This window comes from Phaseolus vulgaris, chromosome 1 (assembly GCF_000499845.2).
Source record: "Phaseolus vulgaris cultivar G19833 chromosome 1, P. vulgaris v2.0, whole genome shotgun sequence".
In the NCBI taxonomy this organism is placed as follows: Eukaryota; Viridiplantae; Streptophyta; class Magnoliopsida; order Fabales; family Fabaceae; genus Phaseolus; species Phaseolus vulgaris.
Window position 1 is genome coordinate 8546801 of NC_023759.2, and position 17293 is coordinate 8564093.

General features: G+C 35.2%; 1 protein-coding gene across 12 annotated transcripts; it reads right to left on the reverse strand.

Moving 5' to 3' along the window:
- Nucleotides 1-649: 649 nt before the first annotated feature.
- On the reverse strand, nucleotides 650-10443 carry LOC137813479 (uncharacterized protein At1g21580). 12 transcript variants are annotated; one of them, XR_011081436.1, is made up of 10 exons: nucleotides 5731-10443; nucleotides 4810-4987; nucleotides 4547-4697; nucleotides 4342-4423; nucleotides 4127-4201; nucleotides 2501-2536; nucleotides 2007-2274; nucleotides 1878-1920; nucleotides 1701-1804; nucleotides 650-1288 (listed from the first exon to the last, which is right to left on the reverse strand). XR_011081436.1 is itself a non-coding variant. In XM_068615770.1 (10 exons), exons 1-10 carry the CDS (start codon nucleotides 10226-10228, stop codon nucleotides 839-841), a joined length of 5940 nt encoding a protein of 1979 aa, XP_068471871.1. In that variant the 5' UTR covers nucleotides 10229-10443; the 3' UTR covers nucleotides 650-838. The 12 variants fall into 12 exon arrangements, 7 of the variants coding, with proteins under 7 accessions (XP_068471871.1, XP_068471870.1, XP_068471868.1 ...); XR_011081435.1 differs by having other exon boundaries at nucleotides 2007-2283; XR_011081434.1 differs by having other exon boundaries at nucleotides 4127-4216.
- Between the last annotated feature and the right edge of the window lie 6850 nt (nucleotides 10444-17293).

Here is a 17293-nt window from a genome sequence, read left to right on the forward strand (position 1 = left end):
GCCATGTTTTGAGAACTAAATTTCACTCCAAGATATGAAATTCTGGAAAACTACGGTTAAAATTTTAGGACCTTGAAGTAACACAAAATTTGAATTTATTAGCTGTCGTCAATCTAATACAAATTAGAATTTAAAATTATTGGTCAAAGCTCTGTTAGAAGTAGAGGTTAGGTTAATCATTTAAAAAGCTGGTTTTATGAATTATGCTTTGACATCACCGTGAATCTACACAGATTGTATTATTGCACATTATCATTTGGTAATTGGATTATGTGTAATCTCTTGATGAAATTCGTGTATAAACAGGTGTTGGCATTTCAAGTCATTTTGTCTTTGATAAAATTCTTCAAAGTTAAATGAATTTCTGGAATTTATTATTTTACCAATTTGGTTACAATATTACCACTATAAAAATGTTCCACGCAACAAATTCCTTTTTCTTATGTATAAAAACACTTAAGTTAACATCTTACATAAATATTGTACTACATGCTACTGTAAAATCAAATTTTTGTTACTTAATAGGGGCAAATGAAGAAAATGAAACTTAATTACGTTTAAGTTTGCTGCGCCTTCACTTCCCTCAACGATTATGAGATAATCATTCTTAATGTCAATTATGTCAACTGAGTTCTACTGAGCTAGTGGGAGAAGAAAAATTTTGTCATCTATATTACTCCAGATGTTATTGTACAATGGCAAATCCACAAAAAAAAAAATAAAATAAAAGGGGGAGGGGGGTAATGAATTTTTTAGTTACATTTAAGCTATGCATAAAAACAAATGGAAAAAAATTTAAGGGGAAAAGGGAGTTCTCTATACTACCTAAATTACCTCATTACAAACGACCGACGTCTCCGGCACTTGCTTCGAGGATATGGGAGTTAGGTGATTGTGATGTGAACTTTCTTTTCAATAGAAGAACTGGTTTAATAAGTTCATCAAAATCATCCAAGGAATCATTCTCGCAGAACACTGCTGGATCAAATGATAGATCATCAGTGTCTGCGACTTCTTCACTGACAACATCAAGGCTGATGTAATCAGACAATTCCTCTTCAATTTCACTTTGTTTATGTCGCTTTGGAGCCACCATCAACCCAGATTCAGAAACATCAGCAGGAATAGAACCAAAATAGCGCCCTCTAGTGTTGTTCTGATCTCCAGATCTCTTCCTTTTCTTTCCCTTCCTCTGTTTTTTTGGGTGATGAAGTTTGCATTTGGCTCCTTCAGTACAGGTACCTGTTGCTTCAAAAGTAGGACACACATAGCTGTGCTTCTTCCGACACTGAAACAACATAATTTGGCGAGTATTGGGTTAGATTACAAGGTGACGGGAAGTGGAAGCAAGTAGAAAAGGAGTTACGAAACAAAGAAAAACTTCTCCAAAGAGGAAAGAACTTTTAGTCGAAATAATAGACAATGTATAATAATTTGACAAATAACAAATAAAGTGAACAATATGACAGATCATCAGAATTAGCAACCAACAACCAGGGAAAAAGGATACGGGATGAAACTAATAACCACCATAAATGCAATGAAAATTCCAATGCTACATGTTTTTCTTGAAATAAATAAATATGGTGAATACTCATACGCACAAAAAAATTGATTTATATTGGTAAAACATCGGGAAAATGTTAAGTATTCAAATTATGCAGTAGCCCAATAGAAAACTTAACTTGATTGGTTAATACCTCATTCCCATCAGCACAATAACCCCTGAGAAATCCTTCACAAATAGATGCATTGGGGTTCACATTGACATGTCTATATGGACAATTACTGTTTGAGCATAAGCCTGGCAAGAGACATGTTAGAATCACATTGTCATATTATTCACTTGATGAAAGACAACAGCCTCTGTAACAAACCTTGCAAAAAATAAGAACAATCTGGCATTCTCTCTGGAATAACCTGCATAACAAAGCAATTAAACTCAGACTTTAGACAGATCAGAAATACCATATTCAATTTGTTGGACAACCCAAATGTTAAAAAACCTGGTGCGTTAATTTGCAGTTGGGAGTAGAACATAAACCATTCAGGAACTTAGTACAGACAGCAATTTTTGAAGGATCATGAATATAAGGACACTTCCCTCCATCCTTTTTACATTTCCCAAATCTGGTAAAAAACTGACAATACTGCTTTCGAGCCAACCGCTGTCTGGCAGTGTGCAAGCTCCATCTAACTTTTTCATTTGCCAATTTTCGAGTTCGTTTTTTTGGGTCTCTGATAAGCTGGTTACCATTTCCAATTCGTACGTATCTGCAAATGCTGACGGCAGTCATTTGAATAAAACAAAAAGACTTAATATTATACAAGCTTTTCCTTCTTATTCACCTAGTTTCATCTAAACAGCTAGCTAAACAAGACAACCAACAATGATGAAATTTGTTACACAACATATGAAAGACTGAAAAATAAGAATGTGCATACTCATCACTTCCAATCACTAATCTCCTTGGAATGTAAGCACTTTTGGAAGCCAAACCTGAACTGGTAGATGCCGAGGACTGGGATTCATCGACTACAAAGATAATTAATAGAAACTTCGTAAGATGAATAAAGGTAAGACACTTTTAACTTGATGTGAAAAAGACAGCAAAATATGCCAACAAATATATATTGATAAAAAAAAACAATGAACAAATGTAAAGGACAAGAAGACCACAATTCTGGATGCATTTCCAACATGGCGACAAAAGATCTCAGAATCTGATGCCCCACCTCCTTGTCTAAACAGATAATCAACACTGTAAAGCAGGCTAACTACTGTGGAGTATTGCACACAAAATCATCCATATAAGAAGCAATTGTGAGGATCCAAGAATGATACTTAATCACTTCCTTCCTGCATCTTAACCATCATAATTCATACACAATTTTTACAAACAAAAATTATATTTGATTGTCCTTTACATAATCTGTGGAAGCATATATTTACGAGAAGCTCAATTTCTGAGGAGTAAACTGAAGTAATATTTTTAGAACTGAACCAGCAAATGAATCAGTGAAACAAGTTGTTTAACTTTACACTGACATTAAGAAAAAATCATTTAGACGAGTTAAATGTATAGATAAAACCAAGAAGGAATATAGAAATATTTTTCTATTATCATTCAATGGATTTATCACATTAACAAAAAATATATTTCTATTATCATTCAATGGATTTATCACACTAACAAGTACACTAAAAGCATTATACTAATACATACTAGCATGATTTCTAACATGTGCCCTAAATTGCATAGGTGAAAAGGAAAGAGGTAACCTTAACATAAATAATAACAGTCAAAGTCTGGTGGCATTGAAAATTCCTAATCGTCACAGATTGGAAAAAGGGGGTGAATGCTGTGTTTTGGTCAAAAATCAGGAACAAATAAAATAAAATCTTTTAGCAAAAAAGTGGACCAATTGAACAGTCTCAACTGTAACAAGGTCACAAAGAATAACTGGTTCAAGATCAATTTTTTGTTTCCTCCAGAATTTTAGGGTTAATTGGACTAGTTACCAGCAACAGTTCCTAATTTTCCTGGTCCAGCTTCCCCGTTGGGGTTGGCACCAACATGTAATGCGTAATGTGATTTAGTGCTTAAGAAGAAGATAAGAGTGAATACGGTTGCCACCTTCCTTGTTGGATTTACAGGACTGACAAACATTAATTAGCTGACATGACATGTCTTTTGGCATGTACTAAAGAGGATTTATAAAAGTTTAGAAACCATACATTATAGCCTTCAGAAATTGCAACCACTAGTCAATTACAGAAACTGGGATAGAAAACCAGTAAATAAATTGCCGAAAATGTTTTCAATGTCCAAAATTGCATCACACCAAAAACTTGTCCTCCAATGAGTGGAATTAGATGCCAAAAGACAATGTTAATCACTCGGTGGTTTAACAATCGTAAAGTTGATGCATGTTATCAATACATATAAAATACAAATTTGTTATCTAATCTGAATAAAGCTCTGATATACATTGCCCATGCTAAATTATAATATCCCAAAAGCATGTATTCATTTAAACAATTGTAACATGCTAAAAATATTTAGAAAAAGTGAAAGGTAATGCAAAACCCAAGTAAAATGGTTAATATAAAAATGATGACCACCTGAAATCCTCTGAAGTGTCCTCCTGGAGGGATCCATTCTGTAACGAACTGAGCCAAAACGAAATATACGCTCTCCTGCACAGTCAACCACTACTTTCAAAGTCAGAGTAACTGACAAAGATAATTAATGCATGAAGCAAAGGTTTTAATAACACAAAAAAACAGAGTTGTCGGCATTATGATATGACGAACACTCATGAGAGAATGCTTCCTACTCTTTGACTGAGAACTGATGCAAACCGCATTTTTCTGCTCTCTCTTCTTCTTCTCTACTGCGGCAACAGCAAGTGTAGCTTCCTATAATAATCATGAGAAATTGTATGAATCATAGCTAAGATCTATTTTATCAGTTAACACAAATTATACATAAATTTAAAGGAAACTTCCTAAAATAACACTTGTATAAAACACCAATCTAACCTCATTAGCTTGCTTTGAGTTCTTCTCAATGGATTTGGACCATTTTAAACTACACCCGCCAACACCTAAAACTCTGGATTTCCAAAGTGAAAACCCATGTTTTGACCTAGTGTAAACAGTATCCCTCTTTCTCAATTGAAGCAATTTTTTGCTGAAAGACAAACATTAATCGACGACTGCAATTGAATACTGTGGAGGCACACAACCAAAACAAGGCAAAAAGGTAAACATACATAGAGGAAGCAATGCAAATACTCAAGTACCTGATTGCAGATACGGAACTGCTATTGAAACTTGAAGCAAATGTTGCTCTTTTCCATGGAAACAATTGAGGCAAAACCTTTTGATAATGCCGTGAGTTCCTGTCATTTTCAGAAGAACTTTTGCTACAGAGTGTCCACACTAGTGAGGCTCTTGAACGTTTGCATGAACTCCTGCCAACTGCAAATGAAATCACTAATTGAATGAAACAGAACATAAAATTGGAACAGCCCGGGCGGTTCTGGATTCATCTGCTAATAGTGAGTTAGAATACAATGATTGAGAATGATATGCAATGCAACATGAATAAAATCATTTCACTACCAGCTCAAAACCCACATCTATAATCTATTATTAAAAAATAAATAAAAAGGGAAGCCATACAAGAAAAGCTCAAGTCCTTCAATAGCAATTTGATAGGACGAACATGCAATTTCTAAACAAGCAAGCATATAGACTAACATGCAACAATTCGAGAAGGCTCCTCACAGTGTAAAGGTATGGGGAAGGGTTAGCAAACATACCCTTGCATAGGCAAAGAGGCTGTTTCCAAATTTGACCATGGCCAGCTGGTCACCAAAGCACAACTTTACAGTTGTGCCAAGGCTCATGCTCAATAAACAAGCATATAAGATTAACAAAATATAACAACATAATATGCAGCAACTACATGATAAGTATACACAACAAGTAGCAACTAATAAGCAGGCAAAAACAGCAAGCAATTTGCTTTAATTCTTAATAGATACACTACAATATTCAACAGAAAAAATCTATTTGAATCTAAAACAAAAAGACCGTCACACCCTATTTAACTTGCATCCTGTCTAATCATAGTAAAACTCAGCATTAGACTTATATAGAGCATGGGTGACTAAGAAAGATAGATAAATTAGGCAACATAATAAGTAATTCATGCATACCCTTATTTAACCGCTTCTTACTAAACCTCCTATTGCAAAGAGCATTACTAGTTCCTTGTCCATCAGAATTTGCCTTGCCATTAGGCACTATAGCAGTCTGGTTGTTGTGGCTTTCAAATGTAGTCCTAACCAATTGATTTTTTCTTCTCTTGTAGTAGGCATCAGAGAAGGCAGTTTGACCATTGTCATCAGCGGGGACAGAAACATCACAAGAATTTGATGTTGCAACCAATTGATTCGTTTTGGGCTTTATATATACTATTCTCTTCGTATTCAAAGAAAGAGGATTGCCATTGTTTGCTTCAACTTGACTCTCCCCGTTGTCCAATGGAACAGGTTGGTTTTCAGGAATTTCATAATGCTTCAGTGTGTCTTCAGAAGAGTTCCGTACATTATTATTAATTTCTATAAATGACGTAGGATCTGATACATTTTCACAGGAACCACCAGAAGGAGGTTCTACCAGTGAGGAAGATGTATTTTCCTCGGATTTGGTGTTAATTGGTAGTGGAGGTGTTCTCTGCCTCTGCTGAGAATATGTTGCTCCTGCTCTCAGGTACATTGGTTGATTTGTCAAATCAACCCTGCTTTCAGATTTAGTACCTTTTGATACGTCATCAAAGCCCAAAGAAGATGACTGATTAACAGAGGAGATTTGAGGTAGAGCAGAAACTGGAGTAGGTTTCCTTACAAGACTGTTTCCTTTACGCACATATGAGGTATTTTGAAAGTTCCCTTTCCTTTCAAGAATTGGTCTTTTGGAAGGAATTGTTCCTACTGAATTGATTCTAGGTAGAGAAATAGGGGGATTACCTGTACGATGCCAAGTTCGAGGCTTTGATACATGAGTTGAAGAGGCAGATGACTTTGTCTCCGATCTTGAAAAGGTAAGAGAATGACCTGGAAAAGTTTTGGGAATGACACTACCTGACTGATTTTTGGTCCCACTCAACCCAAAACGATATGAATTTAGAGCCTGAGTTGTAACTTTGGAAGATACTTGGGATGATTCTGAAATTGTTTTCTTTATCATCATATTATGTCCAAATGCATGATCTGACCTACCGTTCTGTTTCATCTCCTGTACTGATGAAGTATTTTCTTCAACCCCACAGATATTTTCATCATTGATTGCTGTCAATTCTAAAACCCTTCTATCCGGTACTTCAGATGCCATCCCTTGAGAAAAGATATCTGATAATGCACCAGGTGCATCCACAATCAATTCATCATTCGAATTACTTGTAGTGACTTCGTCACCACTGGCTGGACAGGACATAAGGTTCTGCTGAGCAAGCAAATCATTCTTCACATTGAGATCATTAGGTTCCATATCAGCTCTTGGTGACCTTTGCACAAAGTCTTTATATTGGTAATTTTCCTTAACGGCCTGTAAATCAGTCTTTTCTCCCATTATATTTCCAAGTTCTAAAACATCAGTTTGAGTATCACTCACAAGCACAACTGGAGTAATGTTTTCTGTGCACTCACCTTCCAATGGTGAGAACTGATCGTTTTGAAATGCCAAATCCTCACATGGTGAAAAAGAGGTTTCCCTATTTGCATCAATGAAGTCAAAAGATCCTCCACTCAAAATATTGACAGACATTTTAGTAATATCCTCCGAATAAGACATTGACTGAGCAGAAGACGGAATACACACACCCATGCTTGACAAAGCAACTTCTTTCTGATGTTCTTGGTTATCATTGAAATTGACAGGAGCTTCAGCATTAGACGTTGTGGTAACTACAATCATAGCACTGATTTCCGATTGACAATGAGTGAAAATTGGGTTAGCTGTCACTTTTTTCCTTTTAGAAGATGGTGAAACCTCACTTGCATCATCGTTGCTGTTATTTGCAGCATAAAACTGAGACTCTAAAACCCCCCCTTTCTCATGTAAAGCAGTAACCCCATCCAGACCAGTTATTGAGTCAACATCGTTTTCAACAGATTGATCTAAAACTTCACAAGCAGATGGATCTTTCACCAATAGACTTGTGATTCCATCCACATTATTTGCAAGGCTAACAGGATTTACATGATCTGTAGATAAGGACTCCATCTCTGAACTCAAAAAATTTAATTGTGTTCTAGATCTTTTCTTTTTTATCTTCTTTGAGTCCCCTTCACCAGATCCAGCTAAAATATTAGAATTTGGGAATGCTTTTCCTGTCTCACAATTCTCAGGGTGTATGGTGACATCACCATGGGTCAATTGCTTTCCAGCATCATCCATGATACCAGAGCAGTGAACACTAATACAATCTTCTAAATTAGATGATCCATCATCAGAAATGTGCTTCAGTGCACTGGCATGTTGTAGGCAATCTTGAATCCTAGTTTTTCTTGAACTTGAAAAAGTATCACTGGTTTTTAATAGTTCATCCCCTACATCTTCAAGATTGTTATTCAGTGGGGACTGTATATTTGAATATTTCCCAAGTGATAGAGACACTTCATTCTGACACAATTGCTTATTATCATAATCCATGTGATTGACTTCAGAAATAGTGCTTCCACTTAAGAATTCAGTAACCATGTAAGTATTTGGAACAGAATTATTTGCATCTAAACAATCGGAAGTATTTGAATTATCATGCATAGAAATAATATTTCCATTATCAAGGACATTATGATTTGCATTTAAACAATCTGAATCACTCTTCTTATCTTCACTACTAGATGCACAAGATGGAAATTTTAGAATGTTTCCATCTCTTTCAACTTCAAACCTGGATACTTCCCTATTATCAGAATCTTTGTCACTCCTACTACACTCTTGCGATGTGGAATCTGGCCCCAAACTCAGCTGCAGCAAACCTCCCTCTTTTTCTTCTTTCAATACATTTCCTTCCTTTGGCAAAGAGTGCAAACAGTCTGGCCCAGCCACCTCATCAACAATGTTCCTTTTCTCATCTGAATTAGCTCCAATTTTGTCAGGAACAGAGGCAGTTGACGAACTCAGTGCAGCACTCTCCACTTTCACAGTTCCAGGAAGCCTTTTTGCCGGCAGTGAATTTGACACAGATGTCTTAGAGTTTGCAGTCGCTTTCTTCACCACTTTCTTAACAATTTTCTTCTTCTTGACAACCGTCATGGTCGATTTACCAGAACAGACATTGCCAACTTTGACCGAATTTGGCACCACATTTTTCCCACGAGAATCATCAGCCTCCCTGGTGCGAGACCGAGAAGAACCATCCTCAACATTCTTCCGCACAATAACCTCCTTCCCCAAACTAGACCTATCATTCCCTTTACTAGGCGACCTATTTAAATCCACAACCACAACAGAAGACACTCTAAACGGCTGCTGCAAACCCGAACAATAGCCATCAGAGCCCGAAATCCTTTTATTCCTATCCCCAGAACCCAAATCCGAATCCAAAACCGGCGTCACATTCAAATCAGGAACAGACACTGAACTCGAAGGCGGCGCAACAATAGCCTTGGCCACCAGAGAATTGGACTCAAAAGAGATATCAATCTCAACAGGGCTCCCTTCTCTCTCTTCCCCCTTAACCCCATGAGCCAAATATTGCTCCTTCCCCCTGAAAAAGCCATTGCTACCTTCAGGTCCATAACCGGGGTACCGTGACTGCTCAACCTCACGGTTCCTATGATTAGGTTTAACAGTCTGAATCCTAAGAAGCGCGCTCTTCTTCTGCACCTGTTTCTTAGGAGGAGTGCGTGCGAATTCATGACCACACTCCCTACTATTCCCTCTACTATACCTACCCACATTATCAGAACCATGATAATATTTATCACTGTTACTACCCTTGCTAACCAAATTAGAAGAAGACTCGTGCAACTCTCTTCCCCTCTCCCTCTCTCTATCACTCATCACCCACCTCTTGCTCTCGACCCGGGACCCTCTGCCCGCCACGTCAGCATCGCATTCCACGCTGTACACGCGCACGTAAGGAGAAGGCTCTACGTCGCCCTGGCTCGGCGCGTGGTAGTCACCGCCGCCCCACGCGAGTGCCTCCCTGGGATTCTGCTCATAGGGATCCACCACGAGGCGCTCACGGCGCCCGGGGTCGTAGCGTAGGGTTTCGATCGGGGGAGGCGGTGGTGGCGGAGGGCGGTGGTGGTGATGGTGAAATTCGCGGTCGAAATCGTCAGTTCTAGGGTTAGGGTTCCAGGGGATGGCAGAGGCGCGGCGAGGGAGGAGGTCGTAGGGGAGAGAGCGGGAATCATCTTCGAGGGAGCGGTGTGGGAGAGTTGTGTGATGGTTGAAAGAGAATTGTTGTTGCTGCTGCTGCTGTTGTTGGTGTTGGGGTGTAGAAGGGGTGTAGGGTTGCGGCGCGGGAGGCGTGTGGAGGGTGCGGTGGTAGGAGAGAGGCGGCGGCGGAGCGGGCGGCGGCGGAGGGAGGTTGTTATGGTGGTGGTGGTGATGCGATTGAGGGTTGAGGGAAGTGTAGCGGGTTGTGCGGTGGTCCTGAGGGTGGTGGTAGTGGTGGTGGTGGAGGAAGTGGTGCTGATCCATTGGATCGGAGCGTGGATTCCAACGAATCGGATATTTGATTGAATGACTGATTGATTAATTGATTGAATGGATGTGAATTGAGAATTTTGAGAATTGAGAAATTGGGATATGAGATGAGAGAGGTTGGGTGTGTATGTGTGTGTGAGAACGATGGGTTTGTTTGAAAGAAGACGCGTATTAGGGATTTATGCGGTTTCTATAATATTCAATTGGATTCAATTATTGGTTATAGTGGGATTGCGTTTACTATAGGTTCTATCTTTCTGTTTCGGATCATCGTTACCCCTTTCAACGTTCAACTCAACCAGGTTTCTTTTTTTTCTTTTTTTCTTCTTTTTTACATTTATCATTTTCAAAGATTTTCCTGTGTCATTGTCCTTTCGGTGAAAATTTGGTTTTAGGATTTAGGGCAGTACAGATGCGAAGTGTCAATTTCTTTTCTCGAGATAACAATAAAATCTTAAAGACTTCCTCATTTAAGTGAAATCAACGAATTTCAATGGAATTAGGATATTCTAAGAAAAAGATTTCTACAGTCATGTTTATACAATTTTGATTTTTTTGAATAAATATATTAAAAAATATTATAAATCCTTTATGTTTTTCTTATAAATCTATACACGTATAAGATTATATAAAGAGATATACAATTCGGTAACTTTGTCATTTAATGGGACAATTTTATCTTTTAATAAATAAAAAATAGAGAAAATATATTTTAAAAATATTATTTAAGAAAAAAAATTGTAATATTTCTCCCAACAATGTTGGAATCAATTACAAACAATGCAGGAATCACAACAATATCTAAAGAAAATTGAAAATAATATTTCTATAAGAAAAGCAAGAATAAAATCTGAAATTATTTGGAAAAGTTTAATAATTTGAAACAAGAAAGGAAACATCTGATAATTGTAAAACAATATCATAAGACGGATTTTAATCTGATTTTGGGCAAGGGAAAGAAGATTAGAAAAGAAGTGACTTCAAAGGAAGGAAGAAGTAGCTTTTCGGGGATCGAGCTTCATAGGCTTTTTCTTAATTTTTTTTCTTCTTTGTAATTTTTTTGTTTTACCTTCACATGAAAGGCTAAACCTTGTTGGTTGATTCCTTTGTAATTTTCCATTGAGTTTTGAGGTTTTGGTCAATAAAAGTTTCATTTTTTAATTCTCCATAGCAGTTGTTTTAATATTTTAATCTCCTCGAAAACTGGTTTCTGTGAGAGGTTGTACTTGACTGCATGATTAAGAGTTTTCCTTATCTTATAATTTCTTAATTAGTTCACATTGTTCTAATTAATTTCTTGGGTGCATGATTCAAGAGATAGGAGGTAAGCATTCTCATGGAGTATATGCATGGAACAAAGTGGGTATTGATTAAACCAGTAGATGCATGCTTTACTGGTGAGTTTCAGTTGAATCAGATTGGCGCATGTTCAATCTGGTTTAGCTCTGTTGGAGGATTGAGAAAAGATTAATTTTTAGAGAACCTGTGTGAATAATTCAATGGTGAAAAAACTTGAGGATCAACCGCTTTTTTTATTTGTTGTTTTAATATCTTTTATATTTTTTGCACAACTATCTCAACCCATTTTTCTCCTAACTTGTATCGCTTGCAGATAGATTATAAACACTGATGTACTAATTTTACTATTGGATTTGATGGAAGATGACTTGGGGTCATCTGACCACAATTATACTATCATCTCTCTATTGTTAAACAGGTCTACGCTGGAATCATCTTAATTTGACAACAAAACGGCAACTTTCAACTTCTATGCATCTGTTCCGATCTTCTTGGAGTGTTTCTCGGACTTGGGATCCTCTTCTACCCCCGATCTCCACTAGGGAAGATTCTCCACACATAAGACTCGAACTTCCGGATCTCCTTTGTTCTTCTCGGGGAGTTGAGCTCCTCGAACTTCCAGATCTCCTTCGTTCTTCTTGAGGAGTTAAGTTGTTGAAACGGGAAGCACGCTGAAATAAAAAATGGAGTAGTGACAGTTGCTTTCTTCTCCCTCTATAAAAGGGCTTTCCTACGCCTCTTCAATTCATCTCATTCACGGCTTCCGCTCTTCTTTTTCACTTTTTTATTATTTTTTTACTTTCTAATTTTTTTAGTGTTTTGGGTTCTTACTCTAGAGAAGTTTATTTGCTAGTTCTGATCATTGGTATTATCCGAGAAGTTCTTATTATATCTTGGGGGACTTGTGCAATACGCTATGGATAAGTCCTTACACACAATGATCACTCATGCATTAGGAAATCATTTTTGGTTCATGTTTTAGCCATTTATTATTACAATCATAAGGACTCATAACTAATAATACGTGTTAAAATTAGTGGGATAAACAAGAGAGGTGGTGAATTGTTTTCACAAGATTTTCGCAAAGTTTGGATGTAAAGTGAAAAGTTCTGAAAAATCAACCAATTGATTTTTTTTCAACTAGTTGTTTTCTAGAAACAACAGATTGTTTATACCAGTAGAGAAAGAACAATGATTAAAACAATGTAAAAGAGAAGGGATAACACAAAGAGGTTTATACTGATTCACTTTTGACCAAGAGTGATGACTTTCTACGGCAAGTGCACCGCGTTCTCAGAAGTAAGAATTTGTCCCTAAGGACAAATATCGATCCTAGATGGAACAATTGAATTATCAAGTACAATATTCGCTAAATATAAAACAGAACAATAAAAAGTTAGTTTGAAAATTGTTATAATGACAAGAATTAACAAGAAAACAAATCAAAGAATAATTGCTTCAATCGGAAAAATAGGCATTGGGTTTCATCTTTCTCACTCTCATATATTTTGATTAGCATGTTAATATTAAGTTCTTTGATTGAAATTGTTGTCCATATAAAATTCATTTATATCGATTCTTTGTATATAAAATTATTAAGATTGTTCCCTAAATATCGATCCCTCGCATATTTATAAGAACAACTTATAATCAAGCTCAGATGTTAATAATAATTAACAATTCAAGTCTATTTCTAACACTCAAATATGTTAAGTGTTGTTGTTTAGGTCAGAACCCTAAAAATACTTTCCATTCAGATTTAAGATTCTCAAACATGTCACAACTATTTAGAAGCAAAACAATAATACCAATAATCAATCAAGAACAAAATATTATATCATATTTAAATATCACCTCAATATATAAGAGTTCGAACAGATTACTCCCAATTCCAAATGGTATAATTAGTCACGCATACTTCTAGCACCTTCCATTCTCCCAATTGGTTACAATTCACTCAATGGTGTTTTCCTCTCAATCTAACAAACCATGGTTGAGCCTCTAGCCCCCTATTTAACCTAATTTTCAAGTGTCGAATTTGTTTTCGGCATATCACGAGTAATTAATCACTCCCTAAATAGGATTAGGGAGAGGATTGGGCCATCATGGGTTTGGGATAAACCTCAAACCTATAAGAAAGCTATAAATATAAGACGATCCCAAAGCAAAAAGGTAATAATTTTATAACTACAATATTTGTAAACTAGACATACTCATCGCTAACTTGAGCGTCGGAATGTCTTTGCAGGTACTCACCCAAAACACCAAGAGAACGAAGAAACAAAGAGCTAGAAGAGACAAAGAGCTAAAAAACCGTAGAACCGAAAAGATTGGAAACTTGATAAAAGAAATCCAACCCTATTATTAACGGTTTTATTGCTAACGAAAAATATCACATTTATTATATTTTTAAAAAATTGAAGAACTTAATTAACATTTTATTAATAATGAAATTAAAATGAGCAAAACAAATAAATTATGAAAAAAATGTTTATGTAACTCCTTAACAATTATTTGATATAGCCTATTAACCCCAATACTCAAAACAATGTATTAGTGCAATATCAGCAACTCCTGGATCAGCCAAATTATTCGGTGCACTTTGCATTTTTATCATGCATCAAACATTAGCAACTCCGCCAAATTAAGAGGTACGACTTTGCTGATATAATAAAGCATAATGGTGCGATGTTGACTCGATTGCTATTACAATCACCTCACACTACTGCAACAAAATTTCCCCACAAATTGACAATTTTAGCTTTTTTTTACATTAATCACGGTAGTTGATACAATACATATACACTTAAATTAAGTTTAACTCACTTTAAGATTTTACCTGTATTATGATATATAATGAGTAGTCCGATAGTGATTGACTAATCAGTTCAAAATTAAAATAAATTCTAAATAAATTTAATATTATAATAAAAAACAAATTTTAAGTTTAAATTAATCTTATAAAATATATATAGTATATGCTATAAAAATATGTTGATTTTTAATTGATTTGGGATTTTTGACATAATTACAATCAAATAATTCTGAACGTGTTAGGAAACACAAATTCAGATTGAAAGTTGAGACATGGTAAGAGTTAAAGTTTCCAAAAACATGGTAAGAAGTGTTAAAGTTTCTAGATATGTTAGTGGAATCCACTTTTATTTTATAGTTTTTTAACAGAATTGGTGGAAATCGTATTCTATCATATCAATGATTGATGAGTTTTTTTTTTTTTTATGTTTTCATGTTTGATATCTTGATAATAAAATTGTGCTGGAAATCCTAAATTAACTAATCGGAATTTAATTTTTATGTTAAATATCCTTTACATAGATTCTATAAGAATTTAGAAAATTACTTTAGAGTAGAAGGGGTATATTTTAAATGATTTTTGAATATTTTATTATTAAAATGAAAAAATATATATAAATAAAAAATTTAGTTATTCAACTTTCATTTCAAAAGAATCATCATTTTTAATTTTTCTTTCCTCTCTCTTCTCTTTAAGATTCTAACCTCCTCACCATTTGAGCTAAAAAGAGAAAGCTGGAAGGTCTCAGAATGAAAAAAGATGCAAAGAAAGATTGAGCATTTTTATGTTTTATCACTCAGTCGCCACCTAACCCTAGAAAAGTAGGATAAATAGGGGGGCTAGGGGTTCAACCCTAGTGTGCCAGATTCAGAGGAAAACACCATAGAGTGAATTGTAACCAATTGGGAGAATGAAAGGTGTTAGAAGTATGCATGGCTAATTCTACCCTTTGGGATTAGGAGTAATTTGCTAAAACTCTTATGTATTGAGTTGATATTTTATATATTAATATTCAGTTCTTGATTGATTATTGGTATTGTTGTTTTACTTTTAACTTTCCGTGACAAATTGAGAATCTTAAATCTGACCGAGAGGTATTTTTAGGGTTCGGACCTAAACATCAATATTTAGCATATTTTAATGCTAGAGATAGACTTGAAATGTTAATTGCCATTAACGTCTGATTGTGATTTCTAAGTTGTTTTTATAAGTATGCGAGAGATCAACATCAATATTTAGCATATTTTAATGCTAGAGATAGACTTGAAATGTTAATTGCCATTAACGTCTGATTGTGATTTCTAAGTTGTTTTTATAAGTATGCGAGAGATCGATATTTAGAAAACGTTCTTAAGAATTTTATATGCGAGAGATCGATATAAATGAATTTTTTACAGACATCAATTTCAATAAAAGAACTTAATATTGACATGCTAATCAAAATACATGAGAGTGAGAGAGATGAAACCTAATCCCTAATTTTCCAATTGAAACAACTAATTCTTTGTTTGTTTTCTTATTGATCAGTGCCAACATAATCACTTCAAACTCTTTTTATTGTTCTGTTGTTATATTTAGAGAATATTGCACTTGATAATTCATTGTTCCTTGTGGGATTGATATTCATCCTTAGGGACAATTATTACTTCTGACAAACGCGGTGCACTTGCCGTAAAAAGTCATCACCTGGCAGCGAGGATTACAAGACTGCCCGACCAGAATCTCTAATAGAGTAAGTTCAATTTTTACTCTTATCTTTGAGTTAAATTTTGAACTTGTAGATTTGTCTCGATCTAAGTTTACGCATGTGACTCTTTTTACTTTAGGATTAATCTTTGTTATCTCAGAGTCCTAGTGGTATAGTTAGATTTTAATCAGGACTCTATGGTGCAGGTTAAGCTACTCTTGAAGCTTTTGGTAGGCTTGGGGCTCTTAGTGAGCATCTGCTCAAGTAAAGGTAAAGGAAGTTAGTTTAAATTTTCAATAGAATCATTGGCTAGAAAATCTGGATGTGGGGTGACGTGGTCACCAGCTCCAAATTTTTGATTTGCATGATTTCTTGTTTTGAATCGATTGGAAATTGAGTGAAATTGAAGTGTGAAATGGTAGATATAGTAGATGTTGTAGAATATATATGAGTTTGGAATTAAATGAGTTAATGTAATGTTTGAGGAGAATTGGTTGTTTGATTTTAAGTGATTTTGATTTAGAAATAATATATATGTGTAGATTGATATACTGGTTCAATGACTTAATGAGAGTGCTTGTAAAATTATGAGCAAGCATGAACTATTAATGTAAATTGTAGATTTATAAAGTTATCAATTGAATGGAATGTTGGTTTAGAATTTTACAGGCATAATAAGTTTATGCTGATTTTTTCTGCATATCTCGCTCAGGCGAGATAATTTTCGCTCAAGCGAGACCTAGGATAAAAATCTGGGTGCTCTTGGCTTAATTTTCACTCAAGCGAAAGAATTTTCGCTTGAGCAAGACCCATTCTCGCTCAAGCTAGAATATATAATTTTTTTTTAAAAAAAAACAGTTTTTTCTTTCTTTCTTTCTTTTAAAAGGTTGGTTTATTAAATTTTGTATAGCTTTACTTAGAAATTATGTAAACCTTTATTTTGTGTATATTTAATTGAAAATTTATTTAATTAGACATTTATATGATTAGTAAATGAATTGTTGTGTGTTTTGGAAATTCTAAAAATTTGGTATGATTTATTTGTTTGATGTTGGATATTTTGAGGTTCAGAATATGATATTTTGTCAAGACATAGTATTTTTAGGAAAGAAAATACCATATTAAGATTGTTTAGAATGTGCATTGACTAGGGATTCGTCTAGAATGAGATATCCTGACTCTCCTGGGATAATGAAATCATATAGATGAAGTTATTTAGGTGGTGAGAGTCGAAGGAGATTCATATGAATATGTAAGT